This window comes from Cryptotermes secundus, unplaced genomic scaffold (genome assembly GCF_002891405.2).
Source record: "Cryptotermes secundus unplaced genomic scaffold, Csec_1.0 scaffold1350, whole genome shotgun sequence".
Classification (NCBI taxonomy): domain Eukaryota; kingdom Metazoa; phylum Arthropoda; class Insecta; order Blattodea; family Kalotermitidae; genus Cryptotermes; species Cryptotermes secundus.
In genome coordinates, this window is record NW_019739242.1 from 580800 (window position 1) to 607482 (window position 26683).

Here is a 26683-nt window from a genome sequence, read left to right on the forward strand (position 1 = left end):
TTTTGGACATCCCTCTTCTAAGAATTCCAATTGAGTGTGTTAGTGTGGCCAGCTCAGGGCAATATGATATTATAAACACAGCACATATCACGTCTCTGCTGTTTATAACTTCATAGGAAAGAAAACACGCCATTCATAACAGATTGAACGACTAAACCTCTCCCAAGAGCAACAGGAACTTTGCTGCAAGACAGGCATATGTAACGATGACTTAGCGCACCTAAACAAATGCCTCATTATATATAGTACTTGTGACAACAGGCCAGCGAAAAATCTAACAATCTACAGCAAAACCATCAATTATTATGGGCATTATAACATAGGTGTGCAGCTGGACGAAACATAGACGTCGAACCCCCCCAGACGATTTAAATACCTGACAAAACATACACATCAAACCACGCTGAACGGTTAAGGCTTCAAGATGCAGATTGTTGTTTTTCATGAACTGGAATGGTGATCTGCTAATGCCTCATGGAAAGTTACATTTCCTTTTTGATTCTTGAGCATTCTTCCCAGCTTCTAAACATTGAACAGTTTTGGTCATATCTTTCTCCTCATAAATTGATGATATAGCAGTTGAATTTAAGATTTATTTCCCAGTGTCATCACAGTGAAGGGCCATAATGCCCAGGCTCATGACTTTGATTGGCCATGTCAGTGTGAAGGTGCTGTTTGACATTTCAGAGACTTTCTCTCTACATCAAGGGGGGGGAGGGGTTGCTATGATGACTGTTGTGTTTGCATACTATGCATTTATACATGTGGTCCATACTGTGACAAGACAGCTTTAGGTGAAAATATGTCACATGATGGAGTTACTGTAGACAAGTTTTCAATTGGTAATTGGATTTATTGCACACTTTAATACAGTACCCTTTACATTTCACTATTACAAACACACACACATGCACACACTAGTGTCCATGGTCACATCTTCACTGCCATCGTTTGATAAGGGGTTTCAACGGCGGACATTCCCCTTCATCTGGGTTCCTGAACCATCCCTGACCTCACCTGCCAACTTCTAACAGCAGCAGCTTACAATGACTGAAATGCAGCAATTCTCTAAAGTGATCAGGGCATGAAGCTGACCACTCACCTCCAGCTAGTGCTGAGGACAAGAAAATGTGGATGGATACATCCACTCCACCATATGCCTTCATGGCATAGTGCTTGATTAGTTTAATACCTGTAGTGATAAAATTTGTTCTAGACCTGCACAAAACTTAATGAATTTAGTCTGGTTTGAATTATTAAAGCTCTTTTTATTCAATTCTAAAATAATTTGTTTAATGTTTGAAATAAAATGAATATGTTTCTTTCAATATTCAGTACAATTACACTGGCTGAGAGTGAGGAAGAAATTCGATTGGTGGATGATGCCTTTGCCAAAGTTTGTCTGATGATCAATGACCTATCTATGCGAGTTCGTACTCTGGCAGCACAATTTCTGGGAACAATGACTCTTGTCAGTCCAAAGTTTCTTCAGCAGACGCTGGATAAGAAGCTTATGTCCAATATGAGAGTAAGTTATTAGAAAATGCTATTTGTTTGTGGTATTTCAATTTCTAATGGAATATGTGTGATTTTCCGGTAAGAAAATTGCTGATGTACGAGATGTACAGATTAAAATCTGTTTTATAAATCAAAGCTACCTACACCAATGAAAGTTTTATTACATAAAAACAGCATTCCAAATTTGCAATTCATGCAGTAGGGAAGTGACTAGACATGTGCGAAAGCTGGTATATTCTGTGTGACTATATAAAAGCAGATTAGTGATGGTAGTGTATATACAGTTTTGAACAAGAGCAAATCCCCCTTTAAGCAATGTATAGACCCTGATTGTGCAATGTATTCAGTATAACCACCTGGTACTGAAGAGACAGTCCACCAGGCAGTCATGTGTAGCCTGCGAAAGTTTATAAGTCTTAGCCCACAATTAGGAAGAGCTTATGGATGCATTTACAAATAAAGGGCTACAAGTTTCAATTTTTACAGGAACTTAAACTAAAGCATTTAATTTTTGTGACAGGATGATGAAAAACATCTAATGAAAATAATTTTCTTTCAATGCATCGTTCAGAGATGGAATTTTTTTCACCTTATTAGGAACTGCAAAAGCCATCACAGATCAATTGAATTTGCCATGGATACTGTGAAGATAATGTTCTTTGTATTGCCTGTGAAGAAATTTTACAAATCTTGCATGTTTGCAGAACAGACATAACCTCATGTGAAATATGATGCTGTTTAGTTAAGTGGAAGTTAGCTGAAGTTTCAGAGAACATATGTCTTAATCTTCAGAGTTTGAAGAGTAAGTCGAACAAGTAACCAACAAGATGCACACACTAAACCCCAAGCAGGGCCTGCTGCCTGCTTGTTGCTGGTTACTTGCTTGGTTACTTTTCAGCCCTGAAGACAGAGATAAAACCTTCTTTTGTAATGTCGTAAATACACTATGCGCCAAAATATACAGTACTGAAACTTGCGCATCTCGAACACGCATGTGCGTTTGTCGATGGGGCATAGCTCCAGTCGCACGTGTTCCCAGTAGTGAAAAGGAAGTTGTGTTGTGCAGTTGTTGTTGTAAATGGGTCTCTTGACAGAGGAAAAAATATTCATAGTTGAGTATTATTTCCGCTCGTACGGAAGTGGTCACCAGACAACCCGCTTCCTTGGTTTTGAGCGGCCAGATGTTTTCGTCCAGAAACTGCTACATAGTACACGTGTGACAATATGGTGTGCCATCTCAGCACACGGTATATTAGGCCCTTATTTCATTGAGGATGAGGAAGGCCATGCTCTTACCGTCACCCAAGAACACTACAGGGACATGGTGATTGGACCATTTCTTCAGGATTTGAGAAGGTTCTATCGTGCAATGGCAATGAATAGGCAATGGTATCAACAGGACATCTTTTCATTTCAGTACTGTAACTTTTGGCGCATACTGTAATATAAAGGTGACAAAAAGTAAAATCAGCAGTTATAATGTATATAATGAAGAAGTTTAAAGTGTTTTAAAATCTGAGTATGTGGGTACAATACTAACAACTAGAAACGCAGTTTATGATAAAATTTGGAGAAGAATGAATTCTAGAAATGTTTGTTATTATTCAGTTTGAAAGCCATTATTGTGTTACTGAAAATCGGACTGTAAAAAAAATAATTTTGCCATTTGTTTTATAATAGTTCTGTGAAATGTGGTTTCTTACTTTAAGGAAGAACACTTGTTCGAAATGCTCACAAAAATATTTTAACCAGAGGAGGATGAAGTAAGTGAATGAGTTATGATTTGTGTAACAGGGATTCTTTTGGTTTATATAGGTCTCTTAGCTTTGTTAGATTTGTGAAATCATGGAGGCTACAGGGGGCTAGGGCATGGAGACAAGGAACATATGCACAATTTTAAGAATCTACTTGGAAAAATCATGTGGAAAACTAAGCTGGAGAGGAAAGGACAACATTAAGATGGATCTTAGAGAGATAGGTTATAACGATGGGAGGTGAATGGAACTAGCTTAGAATCATGCCCAATTGCAGGTTTTGTCATTAGCTGTGCTGAAACGTAAAGTTCTGATGTAACTAGTACATGCTATAAGTAGTAGATGTTAAATATTCTGTGATTTCATATGCAGTATGTAATCATTTTAGCATGAACCCTGTAGCTTGTTAGGTATTGTGACTAGGCTATGTATGGATGATCAGAGAATCTTGAGTTGGATTCCTGATGGGGAGTTTTTTTGCTCTGGGGCCCACCCAGTCCCCTGCCCAGCGGGTACCAGTGACTCTTTCACAAGGGTAAAGCAGTTTATGTATGCAGGTAACCACTCATATCCACCTAGTGCCGAAGGAAAAAAAAGTCCAGACCTATAACTCTACTACACTATATGTCAAGCCTGACATGATGTTTTGTTAATTAATACCTTTACCTTTACCTTTGCCTTTTATGATCTCTGCAGAAGAAGTTCTCGGCTCATGAACGTGCATGGGAGTCAGTTACTTCAGGTGAATGGGCGAGTGGAAAGAAATGGGGTGATGATGCTCCCAGAGAACTGATGGATGCCGATTCTGTGAGCCTCATGAGTAGTGGCTCTTGTGGAGCTTTTGTTCATGGCTTGGAAGATGAGTACCAAGGTACATGTCCATGTTTCTGTCTATGGGAGTCTTGGACCCTTACCCATTGCTTAATATTACATCTGCCTTCCCACACATCTTTGAGGCACTTTCAATAAAATTGTGAATAACCTTTATTTATTTCTAGTAATGGCTGCATTGATCGTGAAAGAGAGTGACACATTAACACATTACTAAGAGATGGTTCAAACAGTTTCCTTAGTTACAGAAGCTTCCCTGACCCTCCATAGTGGTATATGGTAGAAATGTGTAAATTCACTTTGCAATATCGCAGACAAATCATCCAAACAGGAAACTCCTGACATTTGCTCTCATTCATCAGTGTACAGAGCAGGGTTAAAGTCTGATATGCTTTATCTGAATCATGATTGTGGATGTACAAGTATTCCCATCTACTTGGGCTGTCCAAAGACGAACACATAAATGCCATATTATCTGAAATGTCATGTCGTCCCACAGGAAGAAACATTTGCTGTGAAAATTAAGGTGCATGTCATTGAACTGGCAACTCTTGTAAAGACCCGCAGTAAACTTAGGATTACTGGGTATTTGGACCTAATCCAGTGTCCAGTATCCTAAAGAATATGTCATTTTGAAAACCAGATCTTTTTCCATCCTTAGATGAGGTGGTGGGAGACACCTACTCTTTTGGGTCCATTAGAAAGATCTAACCTCAATCACTTGAGCTTGGTTGTGCCATAAATGGAAACAACTAAGTGTTCAATGTACTGTTTACACCAATAGAGCCCCCGTTGTGCATGGTAAGTTGTTTTTTGTGTTTGTCCTGTTGAACCCTATTATGATGGATAAGTGGCTGGAAACCAGTTCTTTGAAATGCACAACAGAGAAGTGTGAAGGAAATGCAAGTTTTGGTAATAACTGTGACAAAAGGTGCAGTGATTTGACATTATCGGGCAAGTTTGAAAGTTGAATGGGTGAACCATATGAACCATCTGTGCATGTATTGAAAGTAGCTAAGAAAAAGGAGTCCAGGAGTGTAATGAGGATTATCTTAAATTGAAACTTTCCTGGACTGGTGATGAGTTACAACAAATTGCACACTGACTTGATTTGTTATGAGGCTGTCACAAATGATAGTATGAAACTGTGCAACCTCAAGTACCACTTCGATAAAGAACATAAAGAATGCTGTGACATAATGGCTAGGCAGCTGCATAGTAAACATGTTTCTGCTGCAGCCAATCAACACACAACAATAGAAGAACTGTGTGAGATGGCCATCAGACTGGGAGTTAGTTGGAGTAGTGAGTCAGTTGTGAGATATTTGCCATCTGGTAAGGGTGTCAGCAGAGGACACTTAAGTTCCGTTACCAGGAAACGACTAGTGAAGACATTTAACACTTTGTATGTGCTACAGTTTCAGTGATCTTTAAAGTGTGTAAACCAATGAGACTGTTATAAATACTTGGAGTTAACAAGTTGTGTGTATAAGTGTTCAGTAAATCGAGTCACCTATCCAAACCCCTTCTGTAGGCACTCATACACATGACGGTATGTTGAACATATCTTTGCTCATTTGAACAGTCTGAATTTATCCCTGCAAGCAAGATGATACCCACACTTCATGTTCGAGACAAAGGCAGCATGATTATTGCAAAACTGAAGCTGTGAGATAAATTTACTAGTCGTAGCAAGTTTGGATTCCTTTCCATTCCTTTATGACTTTGCAGTGAAATTATGCGAAGGCTTTGATGTTGATGTGTTGTGAACTGTGAAGGGTCACTTGGAAGACTTGAAAGGAGTTCTTCATAAGTACTTCCCTCATCCAGGTGAGAGCTTTCAGTAGATAAATTGCCCTTTCTTTGTCAATGTCAGGACATTGCCAAACAACATCTCAGCTTCAGAAAAACAGCTCTTTGAGTTCACTTCAGATGCCTTCCTGAGAATGGCATTTCATCAAAAGACACTGACATGATTTTGGATGAGCATTCAGTCTGACTACACTGCCCTATCAGACAAAGCTTCTACCATTCCCCACTTTGCGCATGTGTGAATATGGATTCTCTGTGCTGGTTTGTATTAAAACATAAAAAACAGAACAGTCTTGTAGATGTAGATGTAGCCAGATATCCCTCCACTGCTGTCAGGTCACAGACAGATCCATTCATAACACAAAACAACATATTTGCAGATGTGTGGGTGTCTGTAAATTTTAACTTAATTATTATAAGTTTACATTTAACTGGCAGTACTGGTAATGCTCGTACATTTCTGTATGCTTTGTGACTTATATCATAACCTCTTTTTAGTTTGTAACTAAAGCTTAATCTGTGGTTCAGACAGACACCTACTAGTCAACTGGGTCTGATAATTGGATGAGCCAGTATTTTGCTAAGACTTATGGCCAAAGGGAGGTACACAAATTTGTTAGCTTGGGGAGTAGTAGTACACTGAAAAGAATGATTCACAATTCAATCTTTGATTCAAATAATGGCATTATGAACATTTTATTCTGACTTACATAAGCTTGAAATCTAAGCAACATGTAGTGTTTTTATTATGAAACACTACTTCAGTCACATGGATTAATTTCCCTGCCAACCCTCAACTCTCACCAGTGTTGTTACAAGGTTTAGAAATTTCCAGAATTACATGTGATTCTTTATATATATATATATATATTGGGGGAATAAATTCATGAGTCTCACTGTTATGTGGTGTGAATGATAACTTGTTGAATGGTTTAAGATATTCATCAGGATAAGCTGTAGCTGAACAAAGCAGAGTTCATTTTACTGCTTGTTCATAATATTGATACATTTGCTCCGATTGTGTTCCATTCCATTTTGTTCACAGTAATGTTGGGTTCTGAGATCAGTCAATTGCCTATAGCTATGCTGTACAGCACCACAATCAGTGAGAAATGAATAGAATTTAATTGTATGATAATATTGTCAGTGTGATAACAGATGGCTTGTTATTTTGTATAATGTTCTTTTTTTAACTTCTTATTCAATTCTATTGTAGGCTGTATTGTTCGTGTTGTTTAAGACATCTAAAGTTTTGTGTTTTAATTAGTTTTTATTTTCCTTTTCTCTTATTTTTACAACATGGGGCATGTGGTAGCATAGTTAACTGAGGCACTATGCTACAAGCTGGAAAGTCACAGGTTCAAATCCCGATAAGGTCATTGGATTTTTTGATTGACCTAATCCTTCCAGCTGCCCTATGGCCCTGGGGTCGACTCAGCCTCTGACAGGAATGAGTACCGGGAATCTTCCTGGGGTAAAGGGGAGCCGGTGTGTAAGGCTGACAACCTTACCACCATTTGTGAGCTGATTGTCTAGAAAATGTGGGAGCCTTGATGACTCTCAACCCTATGGACCTCCATGGCCCCGTTACAGGGATAACTGTACCTTTTCTTATTATTACAAAAGTCATTCTTTGCATTGGATACAAATGGCATGTTTGAACTTTTTTTAGAGGTTCGTAATGCTTCAGTGGATTCTCTGTGCTCGTTGTCTCTGAACAACCCGCAGTTTGCACAGATGTCCCTCGACTTCTTAGTGGACATGTTTAATGATGAAATAGAAGATGTGAGACTTAAAGCTATTGATAGCTTGACCAAGATCAGCAAGTACACAGTTTTGAGGGAAGATCAACTTGAAACCATCCTCGGTGCCCTTAAGGTACATTATAAGTCTGATGTATAAATTTTTCAGTACTGGGCGTATTTATACAGAACTGCTGTCTTCCTTTCATGCATCTGGGAAATGTGACAGTCCATATTTAGAGTTTACATATAGAATCATAATTTTTAATGTGCTATGTGTTACTGTACATGGAAGAACTTCTGCTCTTGCATGCCATAGTAAATGAAATAATATAGTTTCATTTATCCCCTTTGAACTTTTCCTTTTATTTTGTAATATTCACTAATTTCCTAAGTTATAAATTAAGTTCTGAACAAAGGCAAAAATAATACCGTCTAATGTGACTATTTAAGTTTTATCACTTGAGGATTTATCTCCCTTACATATTTCGATCCTTACGGATCATCCTCAGAGGGTATCAATACTTTCGGAAACTACTATTACAATAGATGTTAATTGTATGGATACACATATGATGCCTAAAATGCATAATATACGCAATGTTCAACCTTCCACATTCACAGCGGCCATCTTGGTGTTAAAACTTTTTAAAAAAAGTTTGCTTTAAAAACTTTCAAGATCAAGCTTAAAATTTATGAACCATACAGGTTCGCGTCAAATCTCCTATTGTTATTCGTGGAGGTGGCTGGTCCTGTGCCACCTGTTTATCTTGCAAAAGGAGATTTTTAGTATTTCCGTGTTTATGCGTGGCCTGCTGTGTTGTTTACACACAAATTAAATTTAAGTTCTGAAGTTATAATAATAATAAGTTTTGGGTGAATTTCCTTCAGTATGTTCTGTATGGTTTTGTTTATGTTCATATGTCAGATGATATTGGATAGGTTATGCATTTATTGAGATAAATAAGAGAGAATAGGTAGAAGTCACTTTGCTAGGGTCATACAATAAAGTCACGTAGCTTTGTCTATATCAGCATTGGCATTTGAGAGACCCGCTGTTCAGCAGATTCCTTAACATTATAGTGTTACGTGGATTTAAAAAAAAAAGTTGGATTCCTTGCATTGTATTGTCTTGTTGTCATGTCCTGCATGTCTTGTTATTGTTTGACACCATTATTATTAAATGTTGATAAAAAGAATATGCAACTCCACTGGGTCAATGGATGTGGACATTAGATGAATTGAATTTGTTGTTTTTATGTATGAGTTTTGATTGTGGTTCTAGGACTTTTCAATCGATGTACGAGAAGGCCTGCACAAGATGCTGTCAGCTTGTCGTTTGTCAAGCAAAGGATGCCTACAGATGTGTGTGGAGAGTCTGTTAGACAACCTCAAAAAGTATCCTATGGTAAATCTATCTATATACATATATATGTGTGTGTGTGAGATAGAGCATTATTTATAAAACATTTTCATCTACAGAATGCTTTTGACCTAAAAACTGCTGAATTCATAAATCCAAGCCCTTTGCCATAGGGATTCTGTGCCATGCTCATAAACTTGCTTGTCCCCAATGCTGAAATATTAAGATCATTACTACTGTTGTGATGTGTAAACTGCCCTGTAATCTGTGGTCATAACACATTCAAATCTGGGTAATGCAGGAAAAGGTGAGCTTTCTTTTCAACTAACTTATATTTGAGATGCAGGTCTAGAATTGATTTGAGAGAAAAGCAAAGAGTGTGCATCTGTCTGTATTTGTCTGTTATTATATGCTGTATTCTTCTTCAGGATCGACGGTCAACATGGCGTTGCCTGCAGAGGATTGGACAAGCCCACCCTGAACTTACACTCCCACTTGTGCCAGAACTTTTGGCAATTCATCCCTTCTTTGACACCCCTGAACCAGATGTGGAAGATCCGTCTTGTATCCTTTGGCACTGACCATTTGAGGTAGTTCTGCCTACCTCATAATTTTGTACTAATAGTCATAAAATCAGCAATGCATTAACAACTTAGTGACATGCCCGTATATTTGTTTACATACTGTCATGTTTTACTAACTAGACATGGGATTTGGATTGATAATTGGATCTATTGAATGCTTATAACTCATAACTAGAAGTAAGAGTAACAACTTACAGATTTATGAATTCAGTTTGTCACTACAAATACAGAACACATAGAATCTTCTGTTTGTTCTCTAATTGTTGCTAGGTAGTGGCTGCTAACAGTGCAGCTCAATTGCAGACCACAACCTCTGACTGACAGTCAATTGACTCAGCTGCTGCTAGTGGTCCTCTTTATATAGCTTCAGCATAGACTGTGTAGAAGACATCACCTCTGGCAGCTCCTCTGCTGTTGCACATTCATTCAGTGCTGCAGACATGTGCTTACCATTCCATAGAAAATGCTGCATCCTGCGTTGTTGCATGTTTATTCATTGCCACAGACGTATGTTTACCACGCCATTACCTATCAATCACTGCATACTGTATTTGTTTCAGTATTCTGGCTCTCAGCCATCATGTCACAATACAGTTTCACTAAAATGTAAGATGGTAAGTTCTTTTCAGCAAATTTAATGTCTCTCTGAAATCTGAATAATCACAATGAAGATTACAATGCACGCAGCCACAAAAGAAGGACACATCACAAGACGCAGTATACACAAAATATAGGAAGAACAACTCCCGTAGGAGAAGAATGATATAATACGCGAGTTTGAAATATGATGTATAAGATGACAAATCTTAACAAATTTTAATATATAAATTTTATTATAGTACATGACGAATATACATTTTAAATCATTTTATAAATGACACATAATGGCGAGCAGTGCAATATTTTAACGTAAATAACACACCTGAGGATGGCACAGTGATGCTGAAACATGTAGTGAAGTGACAAGTGAGATTGTGTGCACTAGAAGACGGTCAATACATACACATCATGGACGTGAATCAGTGCAACAGGACGCTAAAATACAACATCACAATGAAGAGTTTTAGGCTTTCATGGTGGGTTGTTGAAACTAATTTTGTTCTTGGGTTGTCATATTGTGCGGACGTATGCAATGATGCCAACCCTTCAGAGGTATGTGCTGCCTTCATCTTCAGCATAACAATCCAAGAACAGGATTAACATCAGTAATAGAGAGTTGTTTGTAATGAAAGTCTTTAAAGCCACTTTTCTAATTAATATTCTGTTTGTGTAAAGTGCTCTTAGCACACTTTCTGCCAATCACATTGCAGTATATGTGCATTGTTGTGGTTGTTACCTTTACCAGTTTTGTCAGCCTGTTTTTGTACACATTCTCCTTTTATTGCTTGTTTGTTGGTAAGGTGGAGCATGAAATGTGTTTGTAGGAGAATATTCTGAGCATGGTTAATCTCATAAAATATGTTGTTGTTTTTTAATATTGTAACGTGTTTCGTTACTGAATACGCCGTAGAGATCGTTAATTGGTTTATTGAACAATCTACAAGTAACGGCTACAATTAATTATAACACAGTTGCGGGGTTTCACATTTTATAACCCTAATCGCAATGATCTGTTCCCACTGTTGCGGGGTTTCACACTTTATAACCCTATGCGCAAATCAGCTCACTCTGTCTTCAGTAGTCTACACATTTACAGTAGGGGAGCTGTGTATCACTGTATCACACACTCCCAATTACACAATCACACACACGTCCGGTTCTTCTTTCTGCGACGGCTGCTATACACCAACTGTAGTCGGCTGACTGGAGAACTGTTGATAACACACTCTCGCTCGACTACTACTGATCTCTGCGACTGCCACAGTACAACTAACTCGGAAATGTCTTCGGCGATGGCCACATTACAACTGACTCGCAGCCGCTGTGCAGCTCACTTATATAGCCGCAGTGCTTGCCTGTTGCGTAATGAGTGCCACGTCATCCTGTTACGTCACCGCTGTCGACTGGCGTTGCATAGCTACCAGGTTGCGGGGGCTCGGCTAACTTCGGCTCCGCTTGTGACGTCACCGCGGGGAGTGTGGCGGGGTGATGATTCGCCTATTACGCGAGCGCTACGTTACCGCCACGTGCCGCTGGGGAGGTAGGGGTCCTTCGTTGCGCAACATGTCACAATATTATGACTTGGTGAATTAAGCTGTAATTATAGATTGAAGAAATGTTTTCCTGACAGATAACTAGATATTTGCATCTTAATATTGGTGTTCAATGCTGCCCAGCACTGTCCAACCATGTTGCAACTGTTTGAGGAACACACACTAAAACATTATAGTTACCTGCGTGATACCATGCCCAACCTTGTGCCAGCTCTCAGGGTAAGTTATATCATGCAATATAACAAAATGTATGCAGCCCTGATTTACACTATAACTGGTAATGGTTTAACTTCACATTTTTCAGCTGACAAAGAGAAAGACACTAAATTTTTCACTTTCTTTCTGTAAGAAAATTCGTATGTATGTGTACCTTAAGCTTTTTTCTTATAATTATCTAAAGGCTTATGACAGTGGTAGATTCATAATGGTAAATATTATATTTGACATCCATTGTCTGAAGCATATTTGATATGCGCAGCATTTTGGGAGTTGGCCATACTCCTGTCTTCAGGTGACAGCTTGTCATTATTCCGACACATTGGTTGTTACGTTTTTCTACTGTGATATTAGTGGTGATACATGGGATCAGTACTGCAGTGGTTTTAATATGACGCTAGTATGCTAATTTTGCTAGTCTAGCCACTCATTCTCTCTGTAAAGTGCACAGCTTGATGCGTCAGTACTCATGTGGAAATCAGGGGAATAACTCTCATTACATGGCGATCTCTGCTGGCTTAACAGGCTTGAATGGCAAAGTTAAGTCGTGAAAATACTTCATGCACAGCATAGATGTGATGACAGAGAGTCCTAGAATACATATATCCATAAAAATTATATGAGGTGCAATAAAATAGTTTCCAGACTGAATTTATTCCTCCATAGAAGTAACACTTATCTTCTAACCTATGTTACCCTCTTCGAAATAGTCTCTCTAGGACAGTGAGCATAGTGATCATGCCACTGTTTGAAGTGTGTCCCAATCATGGTGACATTAAATCTTCTCTTTAATGCCATCTTGAGATTGGGGGGAAAAAAGACACATGGCACTAAGAAGATCTGGCACATGCTGACACAGTTGTCCTACTCTTCCTCACTAAGCAGGCTGGGTATGAATTTAGCAGGAATCCATCACATGTTCATATTGTCTTGCAGAGTGTTCTGACATAACCCAAATGAAATTCTCAACATATCCTCTGTCTTCATGGACAAATTCCATCACTTAATCCACATTTGCATGTGGTTTGCTTGTTAACAGATGTCCCAAGCATTTGACATCTTCAGCAGTGGTCACACAGCTTTTGAACCTGTAACACTAAAAAGTTGTGTTCTTCCCATTATTTGCTCTTCAAATCATACTTTTCAACATTTCAGAGTTTTCCATGGATTTTTTCTCCTGTTTAAAGCTAAATTTGTTACAGACACATTTTTCTTTAAAGTCTGCCATTATCTGGGTAAACAGAAATCATGAATGGAACAGCACACACTTGAAGTTAACAAGACATTACTCAACTGTCGCACATGCTACAACCTCATTCCAAACAGCAAGTAACTCAGCAGTAGTGTCATCTCACAGTCAGTACAAAAATTATTTTATTGCACCTCATGTTGGCATACTGAGATCTGTGGGTACTTGGTTTAACATGATTACCAAATTTATGACTGATGTCTTTGATATCTTTAATCAGAATTTGTCTCTGTCATTAGTTTTTGATTTTTCAGCACCAAGTACAGTGAGTGGTAGAGAAAATTAAAGGTTAAATACCACTGGCAAAATAATTATCATACTGCTATTAAACTGCTATTTTTTATCATTTATTAGTGTTTACTAAATTAACAACTGTCATTCTGATTAATTCAGGTAGTTAATACTTTGTCCATTTTGTAACAGCTTGATGGCTCAAGACGGTCAGCAGAGCTGGTATCGGTAGAAACAGGCACAGCTCAGTTTCTTGATTCCATACTGGCCCGTATGGAAGCGGCACCAAACCCACGAATTCGAGAGGAGTTGCTAGAAGCTGCACAAAGAGATTTGACCCGTCTTGCTACCATTGACAGTGCTGTAGCTGGGGCCGCACAATTTTCAGCTCTCTACATTGGCAGTCAGTTACTCATGGGGAAGCTGCTCTCCAACAGGCTGTGGGCAAATCCATCTACACTTGCTACTCAGCAGGGCAGCATAATTCGCAACTCCATCACCCAGTTGCTGCAGCACTGCCTCAAGTATGCATTACAAGGTTCCCAACATAGCAGCTGATGACTTAGCTCTAAACAGGATTGTAGACTGTACTGCTCTTAGCATTATACTCAGATTTGAATTCCTAAAAAGAGTTTCAAATATCATTCACATTTGTGCAAAATCAATTTAATAGCTTCAGAGATGAAACATGAGGGTGAATGGGCAGGTCTGACCTCCCATTATGCATTTTCTTCAAAAGAGGCATGATAGCTGATGCTGTTGTGAGAAATTTAAACATACTGTTGCAGATTACAGCACTTGTTTGTGGGGCTGAAAGAGGAAGATCTAGCAGCAGTAAAACAGTTTAAACTGAAGGCTTTGGCTCTACAGTTTGTCTATATCGTTAGAGCAAGCAATTCCTCAGCCCTAGCTGTATGTGAACACTTCCTGGAGCAAGTAGAAGACACACAGAGGTTTGTTTATGTATAAGCAAGTCTGGAATGGCTATTCCAGATTTTCATTTATTATTAAGGTTTATTTTAGGCACTTATTCCTAATTCTGGTATGATTTCTGGTTTGTATAGGTACTTGAGTGAACAGGGATTGCAGCCAGAACCATTCACAGCATCTGTCTTCAAGGAAATGGGACAGCTGGAGGACACCAAACCAGGTCCTGTAGCAAGAACTGTACTGCCACTCCTCCAGGTGTCATCTCCAGCACCACCACCTCCCCCCAATATTGCTGTGAGTTACTTGCATGTAGAATTTGTCCCAACTCAGTGGTATAGAGCCTGCTTTATAAAGTTGATAGTTACTTATAAGATCAAAAATGTCCTCCTCTTATGGAACTGTAATATTCGTAACATATAGTTATTTTATGGTGAGCAACTGTTAGCTTCAGGCCCAACTCTGAAGCTAGAGGACTGTGTCTTGTCGGCTGTCCGTGACTGCTTCACCATATTTTTAGCTGTACTTTTTAATTATTTATCATTATTTAGATGAGTTAATATCACATTGATCATCTCACCACTTATGATCTTGATGTCAGTTCTCTCTTGTCCACTCCACTTTCCCCATATGCCACTGCGCTTTCCTCTGCTTCACACCTGGTTCTCCACACATGTCTGCTCTTCACCACTTCTGAGCACAGACCCTCCAGATTAAGGCTTAGCAGCCACTGTTTTATGCATGTAATATTTTTAGAGTAGTTCCATGCCTTCACAGGTGAACGATGTATCAAGAAAGAGCCGCATGCAGATGCCCCCCCCCCACTTATATGACACTACAATAGTTGGAGCCCATTTACATCCCAGGGGCATACCATGCTGTAGTGACAGGGGGCCCTTTTAAAGTAATAAAGCAATTATTATTACTCACGATCGATGCCAAATTATGTGAAAAAGAGAGCTAAATCCATAAATTTTTTTTAGTTGGGTTGAAGAATGTATTCAGAGTTTTGTATCATAAGAACTTCACTAATATGAGCTACATAATCATTTTATAGTAAAGTTCGTGGGCTTAAGTCCCAATGAGGTCATTGAATTTTTTCAATTTACCTAATCCTTTCAGCTGCAATATGGCCCTGGGGTTGACTCAGTCTGTAACAGAAGTGAATACCAGGAAGATTCTTGGGGGTAAAGGGTGGCGGGCACGTAAGGCTGACAACCTTACAGCCGTCTGTGAGCCGAATGTCTAGAATATGTGGGAGCCTTGACCTCTCACAACCCTATGGACCTTCACAGCCTGATGCAGGGACAGTAAAGTTAACCCTCTTACCAGATCACTGTTTGCCTGCTGGAGCTTTTATCAGCTTCAGTGGCAGGGATGTTAAATGTCTTGTAGTGATCAGGGTATTCTGTACTGGTTTTGTCATCACAAGTGCTTCAGGCATCACCAATAAATACATTTATATTGTCTTATGATTGACTGGTTATGGAACCGCATATGGTTATAGGAACTGTTTGTTTGAACCTTGCTCTGTGAGGGTATTATTTGCTTATAGGTACGCATGTCAACAGCAGTTATCACGGAACCAACAGGTGAAGTTGATGCAGCACTGAAATTCACAGCAGGGCTCGTGGTTGGAGTACCTCTAGATGCGGAACTGTGCAATGTTCGAAACACTGCTACCTTGCGTGTGAAGGTAAAATATCCTGACCAGCAAACACAATTAATAGTTCCAAAACGTTCAGATTTTCGGCCCATGCTACTTTCTGACTCAGAAGGTAACAATGTAACAAGTGATACATCTGATACTGACTTCAGACTTCTTACGACAGTCCTTGTGTCCCATCAAGTGTGGACGGAGGCTTGTACCATAGATGTTAGCTTAGCACTGGATTTAACTGATGTTGAGAGTGGACTGGGATTAGGAACGGGCCTGGCCAGCAGGAAGGGTATTGGTGCAGGAATTGCTAAAACCGATGGTGACCCCTGTGTTATTGATCTTTGTAAGCCTGTCAAAGTGTACGTTTCTCCGAAGCCTGTCAAAAGGGGGATCTGAGAAATGTAAAAAAATCAGAAAATGAATTAGTATCCTTCTACACGAGGGACAGAAGATGAATATTTGCATATTAGAGTAAATGTTTATAGGCATCACATAGAAGCCTTTTACTCTGCTTCATTGTCTGCATTGACAGGTGTTATAATAAAGATGAATTCTTTTTAGCCTGCTTTCCTTGTTATGCTTTCATTGCATGTGTACATGAACTGATTGAGGAAATACCATTACCATCTTAACTGAAGGTGTTTGGAACAGGAAGGACCGTTCAGAATGCTAGAGTTCAGAGAACACATGTGGAATGAATTATACTCTTCAGTCTTGTTTTATGAGAAAACACAGATTTATGATACCATGTCTATGTATGTGTTGAAGCTAATAATTCTGGAACCAACTGAAGGATTTTCATGGTATGATCAGACCAATGAAGGCTGTCCCAGCTTTGCGCAGTTTAGGCCTTTTTTCTCTTTCTCTCTTTGAATGAGGCAAAGAATGGTATGGGATTACCATGCTCTCTGCTCATGAACCCATTGCCAGTTTCATGATTTAGTACAAATATTAGTTTTTCTTTTTAAATTCCTACAGTTATTAATAATACCATGTGGGATGGCAATAGTAATAGACAGTAGTTACACATCTTTGTCAAATATAAAACTTTGGTTTCTTTGTTTGTAAAACATGGGAGCCACACAAAAATGTTATCTAACATTCAATTTGACAGCAGGAACTAATGGACCATTGGAGCAAATTTGGAAGGGAGATCACAAACATTCTGAAACAAGACCGGAAAGGTGTAATCTGTACCAGAATACACAGTTTTTCCATACACATTCTTTGCATTCCCTGTGCTCCTAGTTGTTACAGATAGATTTTATGAACAGATTTGCAATATTACATAGCCTATAATTTTAAATATAATATTTATACTGTTCCCTATGAATAATTTCAAATTTCTAACATGCCTGTTCATTCAGCACTTCACTGTAGAACTTGAATGCATAGACACTTGATTCATTAAGTTGCTGATGAGAAATAGAAATACAACCAAAAATATTCGGACACAGTTCACATAATGAACTTGTTTACCCCCAGAAAAAATTAGATTTGTCAAATGTGACCCTCATTTCACTGCAGTGAATGAATAATTGTATGCTTCTCAAACATAACATCAAAGGTGGATGTAAGGTTCTCAGCAGTGACTGTGATATACCGCCAGTCCAGTAGAAGTTCACTGATGTTTTGGAGCAATGGACTGCCCCCCATCTTCACAGTCAGAGAGGAAGTCATGCAAGCAACCAGCAAAGCAGTACTTTTACTCTGATCTAGAAGACAGGAAAAATGTTGGTAAACTTCCTCCAGATCTGACGTTACAGTCCAGAAAATAGTATTCTTCATAGCTTCACATATTTGCTCAATCACCTTATTAACTTAGAAAGAATATTTAATACAGAATTTGGTGATGTGTAATCTGCCTCCATGCCAAATTTCACTTGTCTAACTCCTATGGCTCATTAATTATCAGTACCAAACTGAAAGCTACAGATTTCATGCAGATGCAGTTTGTTATCTTGTATTTTATGAACTACTTGAACAAAGTTTGCATATTTTTTAAATTTCGTTTGCTATATGCGACTGCTTATTTTACCCACCATATTTGGAGGGTATCTCCTAATATGCAACTAGAATGTGCACAATGGTGAGTTGGCAAGGGATCCCCTTAATTAGTCAAGCAATCAAAGAAAATAATGAACACTTTGAAACAATTTTTATTTAATTAATACAGACACAGTTTTGTTTTGAAGATTTATCAGTACATGAATGGTCATGGCTGTTACACACAAAGAATTAAAATGTTATCATCATTAATAAGTATATCAGAACTATTAAGCATGTTTATGTAGGCATTCTCATTAATATTTGGCCCGTCAATATTTGCTCCAATGATGTGACGCCACTGCTGGAGGGGGGGGGGCCGTGTTTACCGAGCGTTGCTCTGTCCACGTCACAACATTAATGTGATTTGGGATGCAAACTGAATATGATAGTCAGAAAATCTGATATCCAAACCATCATTTCTGCAGTCATGCTAACACCAAATAGAAGTTACTTTTAGCCCGGTTTCTGTGAATCATGTTTTGGACATTTTATGCTACTGACCAACTGCTTAAGAAGTACGCAATATGTCACTCCTGAGAAAATACATATCTTGCTTTCATTTGTAAATGATATTTCCTGCACCCTTATTATGTCGGGCTCTTTCAAGCTAAGGCCGCAATCAGTAATGGTAAAATTAAATAGGTAAAGTTTATTCAGTTAAGACTGTGGCCTAGGGGCAGCCCATCTCTAAGGGCAAGAGACACCTAGCTCCACCAGACTGTAACATCTAAATGTATGAAAAGTAGTTTGGTGAATTTCTAATTTTTGCATTTAATACTGTTTCACAGATTTCTGACTTGTTTATATTATGTATGGCATAAAGAGGTTTTCTAAAATCTACATAACAGATGCCAGTTGCGAGAAAACGGAGGACCTAGACTCACAGGATCTACCCAGTCACCTTTCCAAGAAAGTTCCTTCCAGATACTTGCGGATGTCATGCCTTCCCCTTGCAAGTCTGTTCCATTGTACTTTGGCTGGGAGACCCTGGCCCTTCAGATCTTCACAGAATTCTGTGCACATTCTTGCCCCTGCTCCCTACTTGTCAGAACATTTGTTGTTCTCCTTCTGACTCTAGGAACTCAGCTACACTATGGTAAGAGCATGTGCTAACATCTTAGCTTTGTCTTTCTTTATTTGTATAAGATTAAATAATAATATGTGATGTGTATGTTTACTTCAGCTGACAAGTCTGGAATATGAATATGGTTTGAAAGTTTATTACAAATCTCATGTTGATATTATTCTCCTCATGGATTTTTGCACTGTATGGATGTGGGAAGTGTTGCCCAGGCCTCTGACAGTGGAGGCAACATTGCACACACCTGCATAGTTCAAATGCAAGGGCAGAATCATCAACATTGACAGTGAACAACTGCGAAAGCCTAAAATCAGTAATATAAACCCCATGTAAATGTTGGGCTATGTAGATTTAGTAGTATTAAGGGCAGTATTACAGCAGCAAAAAATAGTATAATTTTAGTGACAGTAGTAAACAGATATCATACATAAGAAGCTAATTAAAAACTGTCAAACTAAATTTAAAGATTTCAAAGCGATTCTGTGTCACATAAATTTCTGTTGCCATGATTACAAAAGACATAAAATGAAGGTGTGAGGTATGTAGCCAGTCCTGCCAAAATATATGATAGAAACGGTGCATTTTTAGGCTTGCATTTATCCCTGCTGAAGCTTCTATTAGCATCTGCCTGCACAACTGACCTGCGGATGGTAGAGGGTATAGATGAGCCAAGTGGTATCCAAATCCTCCCCTGACATGCTTTAAGTTGCTATTTAAATAAGACCACAAATTTTGCTCTTTCTTTAAGTATGGACATTTGGGAGGGGTAAATTTTTATCCAGTCTTGGCCCCACATCACATTGCAGCACATTCCAAAAGACTGCAATCTTGATATTAAATTCTGTGAGAATGTCAAATCTTACATCAAGCATTATTGACCAGATTAAAATATCAGTTTTTCAACAAAAAAAATCATATGATGAGATCAGTACTTATATCTGCTGAATCCTGATTCTAATTTTCTAAGTGACTAGATATACACCAGTAACTTTCAACACCAAAGAACAAACCATTATAATACTTTCTGTATAATGACTTCATTTCTTCCGATGCCCTGTGTTTGTGGAACGGCAAGAAATCTGTACATGAAGAATGAATTTCTAGACCACCTAATCAATATGAGGTCTCAACTTTTCCTTGTTATTGACAAACTCATTTCTCAGGAATTTACAGTCATCTATCAGGAATCTGAAACAAATGACACAAACAGCAAAAATTCAATTTCGGTCAACTCATAACCAGTTTTTGTTTGAATAAATTTCACTTTTAAGAATGAGGTCAAGTCTGTAAACTGAAATGCTACAAGCAAAATACCGTGAAAAATATTTTGGAAACTGCTGGCTATTAAAGAGCCGTGTTTTATATATAGCCTTCCATGCACATTAACCCACAAATAAGTGTGCACCAATTATGTAATACTGACCATTCAACCCAAGAATACTTGATGTGTTGTGTTCATGTACATTCTCTAATTTTACTTCACCTAGGATGCATACACATTAGTGTCTGCCGCTGTCTCAGGGTATTCACTGAATTGTATTTAGGACTGCATACCCTACTATTATGAAATAAACAGTGTTTAATTCTGTGTTGTTACGAAAACAGTGATTGTGGTAAATCACATCTATATGTTTGTGTTAAAGGGTATGATATTCAGAACAAGCTAAACAAAGTTAAAACAAAAAGAGGCAGAGAGAAAATCATCAGTATTCTAATGTTGTACATTCTGAAAACCAGGAAATATTCTTATTTTTGCTATAATGTTTAATCACTGTCTGTACAGTGCCAGCAATGTACATACCGATAAAAGATGAAAGGCAGGCCTGCTGTTGCCAAGTGCCAGAGTGAATGAGCGTCAATAACCCACAGAAAGGGTGGAAAATCCATCAGTTCAAATATCATACATACTCCAACTAATAACACAAAGAGAGCACAACGCCACACATAGGGCTGACTTTTCCGGTAGTAGAAACACCATATAAACCAACCCATTGCATTTGCAATACCTGAAAAAGGTGGATAAATAGCTTGTACATGTATACATAACAGGGTTTAATCAATGACTTGTATACTATCTTATACATAATACATATGGCAAACCATGTGAATCTGTAGATCACTGAAGAGAACGACACTGCAGTACATGTAGTACATGTAGATTTAGTACCACGTGAACTTAAGTGTACATTTTCATGACAAATTCCAATTAGATATCATTCACTCGTTAATGAACCAAATAACTAAACTAAACACTTTGGTGAAGAGCCAGAAAATGTAACAGGCCCCCATAGTCTTTATCTTGGATCACTGGTAATAGTCGATATTAAAGAACTGAGTCAAAACCTTTGTAAATATTATGTAACAAAACTAGGGTAATTTTTTTGTATCTGATTACTGAAGTTCTTAATATGTACTGTATACAGACAATGGAAACATAACGTACCGACAATTATGTTTGCCTGCATGTTATACCCATAGTCAAAATTAACTAGTGCCAGGTATGTGACATGATGAACAAAAAAGCCAGCACACAGGAAACTCAAAATTACAATCATGATTCGACTCTGTCCATTCAGTAATCTGTAAAGGAAAGTACATTTTTCAATGCTGAAGGAATACTTTGAGTATAATAAACACTACAGTTTATATTTAACACTTAAAGAAATTACACTATTGAGAATGAAAGCGTGTAACAATCACCTAACAACCATTGCATAAAAAGAAAATAAGACAGTTGAGAAAGCAGAAAAATAATCCATCATCTCAGTAAATGGCGTGTCTCGTGTATGGAAAACACTTGACCAAAACCAGCAATTTAAACACACCTGAAAAAACAAAACACAAATATTAGAGTATATTAACAGATATGATTTTGGTCTGTTTATTGGCAAGTTGGATTCAGAAACATACCATTGCATATGCATGCCACAACCAGTACATGGGACTTGTCTTTCGAACTTCTCTCCGAAACTGTTTCAGCATCATACAGTGGGCTATAAAGTTGAAAATTGAGAAAACAACTGATGCAGGCTCCTGGATACCAAGAATTCTAGTAAAGGGCCACTGAAAGAATAGAAACACAATATGTAAAAGAAATGTGTATCAAATGTCTGAAGACAGAATGCAATTTTTATCTAAGAAAGATCTAACATGGCAGGCTGTGCAGATGTGAAATTTCTGATTATGTTTGTTGTAAGGCAGTGAACTAATATTTAAAGATATATAATTATGATAAAGATTTCCTGGATGTTGGCAATGGTTCGGCAGTAATTTGGTCGACCTACGAATGGTAGTCCCTAGAAGCTTCTTGCAGGATACCCTGTTGAACACACAGAACTTTTCTTCCACTACACAAGGTAGGACGGAACTGCTTTGGTATGCTGGTCGCTCTAGACAAAGTCTGTGTGTTAGCTAATTAAGTCTGGTAACAGAACCCGAAGATATGAAACTACAGAAAGGAATATAATAATTCCAGACATTCACCATGTAATGTTATGTAACAGATTTGATCAATGCATTGCCAGGCAACAGCTCTATAAACACAGTCCAACACATAACAGTAGCGGAAGCTGTGTTTCCTATAGATCTGACCGATGTGCCAGTAGACTGGCTGGAGAGCGATCACACGATATGCATTTACTGTAGATCCATGTCCATTCTGCGGCTATATAAGTAAGTGGCAGAATTCGTCCAGGGTCATTATGAGTTACAAATAGTACGTAGTATTGGCAGAAGCATGCAAACAAGCAAGCCAGTCAGTTCTCGATAGGAGACAGCCACAGGAAGTTCGTAGTTTAAGAAGAATTAGAAGTTGGCCTGTAAAGACTTAAAGCGTGATTAGAAGACTATAGTTATGTGTAATATGTGGAGTCTGTAATTCGGTGAGACTGTTATAGTTCCCATGTTATAAATCTATGAAGACTAGTGCAGATAGACTGAAAGGATTAGCGTGGAGTGTTTGTAAATTGTGTGAAGCAGTAATAGTGTAACAATTAATTGTAGTTACGACCTGTAGGTGGTTAATAAGTCTAATTACCAATCTGAACCCCGTCTTTAGTCACTGATACACGTGATAGTTACATAATTACCTTGCCATGAAACTGGGGAATGGCCCAGTTCCTGTTGCTGAAAGCCTCAACTGTTTTCCACATACAGTCATAGCAACATTCATCATGGCATGACCATTTAGTTAACTGGAGGTACAAAGGTTGGGCCTGAGCACCATATGATGAATGGAAATTCACACCACCTAAAAATGTATTTGAATTATTATCCATTATTAACTTATACATCCAGTTACGCCTCTATTTTTAAATGAATACTAATATATAGCTTTTTTTTTCTTTGGCACTACAGCCCCAATTTGGGCCTTGGCCTACCTCATGAAATTCTCAGTTTCACTTCGGTTTACTAGATCTTTGGCATTTGGTAGGACTCCTTGGGCGGGTGATCAGCTCATTGCAAGGCCTCTACCTGCATACAAACATAGAAAAACGCATGCGCATACACACACACACACACACACTCTCTCTAAACATCCATGCCGAGTGGGATTCGAACCCACTATTCCGGCTTTCAAGCGAGCGAAGGCAGTGCATGCCATACATCGCTCGCCTACTATGCCAGGTGAAACACAATTACAAAATAATGTATAGCATTGGCATTCATTGGGGTACAGCCACATATTCCTTTATATCTGTTGAACTACCTGGCACATAACTTCACACACAGCATGACAAGCTTCCCACTACATTTCCTGTAGTATGTATGAAATCAAATTTCATAGAAGGTTGAAACATCATTCAAATAACTTCAATTCTATGAAAAAAACTCCATATCTAGAGGCACACTGAATTAAATTCAGAAAACAACTGCTTCATTTTCACTGCTCACTCAGGTATCTGATCACCTTGGATTAGTGCTTTAATATGAATATATTACAAAATGGGACTGAAGGAACAGTGTGATCTTCAAGGAACAACACAACCCCACACAATACAATTCTGACCCCCTCCATTTTCCATACAATATTTCTAGCTGAAAGCATTTACCTTTCTGACCAGCATGTATTCAGTGTTTCAGAATACCAATCAAGGAATAGTTCAACTTAACTACCATGGCTTCATACTTTTGAGACTAGTATATGTCCTTGCTTTAAAGAGGCAGTATGTTCCTGTGAAATGTTAGTACCAACCTGCCAGATTACTTCACGGTGTCATAACCCAGAAGAAAATTTGAACTCTTTCTCTATTCGCCATTCTGTTATTTCATGCTGTATTATTCTTACAGCTAAGAAATACACCAAGACACAACTAAGACCACATTATATGGTTCAAATTTGCAGTAATCAGATTCAGAAATATATGAACTGCCAAATACTTGGTTCAATGAGGAAAAACATATCTAAGAATGATTAACATCAGTGCAGGAGATACATCAGTAGTTCTAACAGCTCCATTTTATTTAGTTTTGGTTTGTGGTTAGGATATAGTATGGAAGGAACTGGAAAACAAAATACCAAACCTTCTGTGCAATTAGCTGTCGAGCACTTCTCAACACATGCCCGATAGTATGGAGACCTATCCCCAACAGATGCACTTGTACTTCTTACGGCGATTACTACTATAAGACACAATACAACACGACTACTTAACATTGTTTTTGTCACTTCAGGTAGTTAAAAAAGTAAGGTTATCGTCAGTCTTAAAAACACACTAACGTGTGACTCAAACCATGTGTTAGCTGTAAAGAGCAGAAAGACAACGCATTAAGTGCCATTAACATCTCCACCCTCCATCAAAACACAGAACACGCCTGTCATCCTTCCGCTGTTCCCAAGGTTGTCAACTGTCATTATCTTGAAGATCTGAAACATCTCAAACGGCCTGCAGAATCTGAATCATCTGAATGATCTGAAAGGTGCAGCCAACACAACGCAAAACACGCCTGTCATCCTTCCGTCTGTCATTATCTGAAACATCTCAAACGGGGTGAAAGAACTGAAAGGTGCAGCCAACACTTGTTACACGGCTCGACTTTCAATATCCGTTCATAGAACATCGAAGTTCGCGTTGGAGGTATGCTACTCATTTTTAAATTCTGTTTGTACAGTTAAACACCGAGTGTGCAATATTATACAAAAACTGATTACTTGTGCATATGCCTTGTTTTCTGTGGTAATGATTTCACATGTTGGTTGCTTGGGTCAGTACAAGTGGTACAGGGACATTTTCAATTAATGCATTTTTAAATATGTATGTATGGATTGTTGAATGATAATAAAAATGAAATGAAAATATTTATTATATCTCGAATTGCTTGAACACTATGAATGTATTATCATTAATTAATACTTAGTGATTTACACAAAGACATTTTTATTTTGTCGCATTATATAGTTTTAAACCATGCATCATTCTACCACGCGAATTGTGCCACTGGCGCATGGCGAGACGCATGGTTTGTATCATATCGTGAGGTTGTCAGCGCCGTCAGCCTAAGGCGCCTAAGGGGCCTAAGGCCCGTTTCACACCAAGCCAGTCCCGTTACGCCCAGACCAGTCGAGTCTGACGCTCTTAGCGCTCTTAGCACTTGGACACAGCGGATTCAGCACGCGGTATCACAAACGTCAGAAAGAAATACATTTGTTATCGAGATTGATCATGCGCTTGCACACCGAACCAGTCGCGTCCGGTCATACAGCGGGTCCGTGACTCAGGGGAGGTTAAATTTTCTTCCAGGCGTGGTCCCTCATTTGTGCTGATACCGTGGATGTCGAACGTCTTTGAGTATTAATCGTGGATGTAGAACGTCATATTTTGTTGGTGCGAGATCGGCGTGCAATTTATGATCCACAAGAGGCAAAACATAGAGACCGCAATTTCATCAGCAGTTTGTGGAAGGAAATAGCCGAAGAACTAGCCACAGATGGTAAGTATGATATTTTATTAATTTATTTTGTTTTCAAGAGGCTAAAAATTATTATAACACAGCTAATTGTTGTGTCGTTGACACACAATCTGAAATCGCCAAACTTCAGACACTTTCAGATAACTGACAAATGCAGCTAATGGATAGTTCTCCGATAAAAGAGCCCACAGACCTATGAGCCTGTTTTCTGGCTTCCGCCTCAATGAAATAATGAAAAAATTACATACAAAACGGAAAAATAATTTCTTTTTAAATTATATCGTCCCCTTGAAGTAAGCAGTTTATTTCTTGTTTCGATTGCTTCTGTGTTTCATGAAATCGAGAAGTAGGCAGTCAGTTTATTTCTTGTCACGATAGCTCCTGTTCCTCCCCTATGAGCTGGTGTTGGCCTCAGACTTATAAGAGGAGGAACATTGGTTTGTTCTAAGAATTCTCTCTCCACGTTTCGTTCTGCCACTGCCGTGTATAATTATGCCATACACATGCACTTTTTCTTGAAGCATCAGTTAACTTTAAACTTGTTGATATAGAATGTGAATGTTTCCCCTGTTGCCAAGTATCTGAAATAAAGCAAAATATCTGT

At 38.4% G+C, this 26683-nt stretch overlaps 2 protein-coding genes across 2 annotated transcripts in view; one reads left to right on the top strand and one right to left on the bottom strand.

Moving 5' to 3' along the window:
• The window catches only part of LOC111871865 (integrator complex subunit 4), a 26168-nt gene extending 9563 nt beyond the window's left edge, over positions 1–16605 (top strand). Inside the window, exons 7-16 of the mRNA XM_023865246.2 lie at positions 1336–1528; positions 3969–4143; positions 7588–7793; positions 8943–9065; positions 9449–9584; positions 11843–11976; positions 13646–13977; positions 14242–14406; positions 14518–14677; positions 15936–16605. Coding sequence (XP_023721014.1) covers positions 1336–1528; positions 3969–4143; positions 7588–7793; positions 8943–9065; positions 9449–9584; positions 11843–11976; positions 13646–13977; positions 14242–14406; positions 14518–14677; positions 15936–16436 — 2125 coding nt within the window. The 3' untranslated portion in view covers positions 16437–16605. The remainder of the gene's footprint in view (positions 1–1335; positions 1529–3968; positions 4144–7587; positions 7794–8942; positions 9066–9448; positions 9585–11842; positions 11977–13645; positions 13978–14241; positions 14407–14517; positions 14678–15935) is intronic.
• A 1574-nt stretch (positions 16606–18179) lies between these two features.
• LOC111871868 (post-GPI attachment to proteins factor 3) lies at positions 18180–25267 on the bottom strand. The gene is made up of 7 exons (XM_023865248.2): positions 24694–25267; positions 23259–23419; positions 22081–22233; positions 21871–21995; positions 21614–21750; positions 20972–21176; positions 18180–20358 (listed from the first exon to the last, which is right to left on the bottom strand). The coding sequence occupies exons 1-7, from the start codon at positions 24824–24826 to the stop codon at positions 20280–20282; spliced, it is 993 nt and encodes a 330-aa protein (XP_023721016.1). The 5' UTR covers positions 24827–25267; the 3' UTR covers positions 18180–20279.
• Positions 25268–26683: the final 1416 nt, after the last annotated feature.

What these genes read in the sequence shown, in the direction of transcription:
- LOC111871868 (XM_023865248.2), bottom strand. Translation starts at nt 24,826, where the DNA reads ATGTTAAGTAGTCGTGTTGTATTGTGTCTTATAGTAGTAATCGCCGTA. An exon ending in TTCCCCAGTTTCATGGCAAG is followed by an intron (nt 22,234 to 23,258) that starts GTAATTATGTAA and finishes CTATTCTTTCAG; the next exon opens with TGGCCCTTTACTAGAATTCT. An exon ending in GCAGGCAAACATAATTGTCG is followed by an intron (nt 21,177 to 21,613) that starts GTACGTTATGTT and finishes CACCTTTTTCAG; the next exon opens with GTATTGCAAATGCAATGGGT.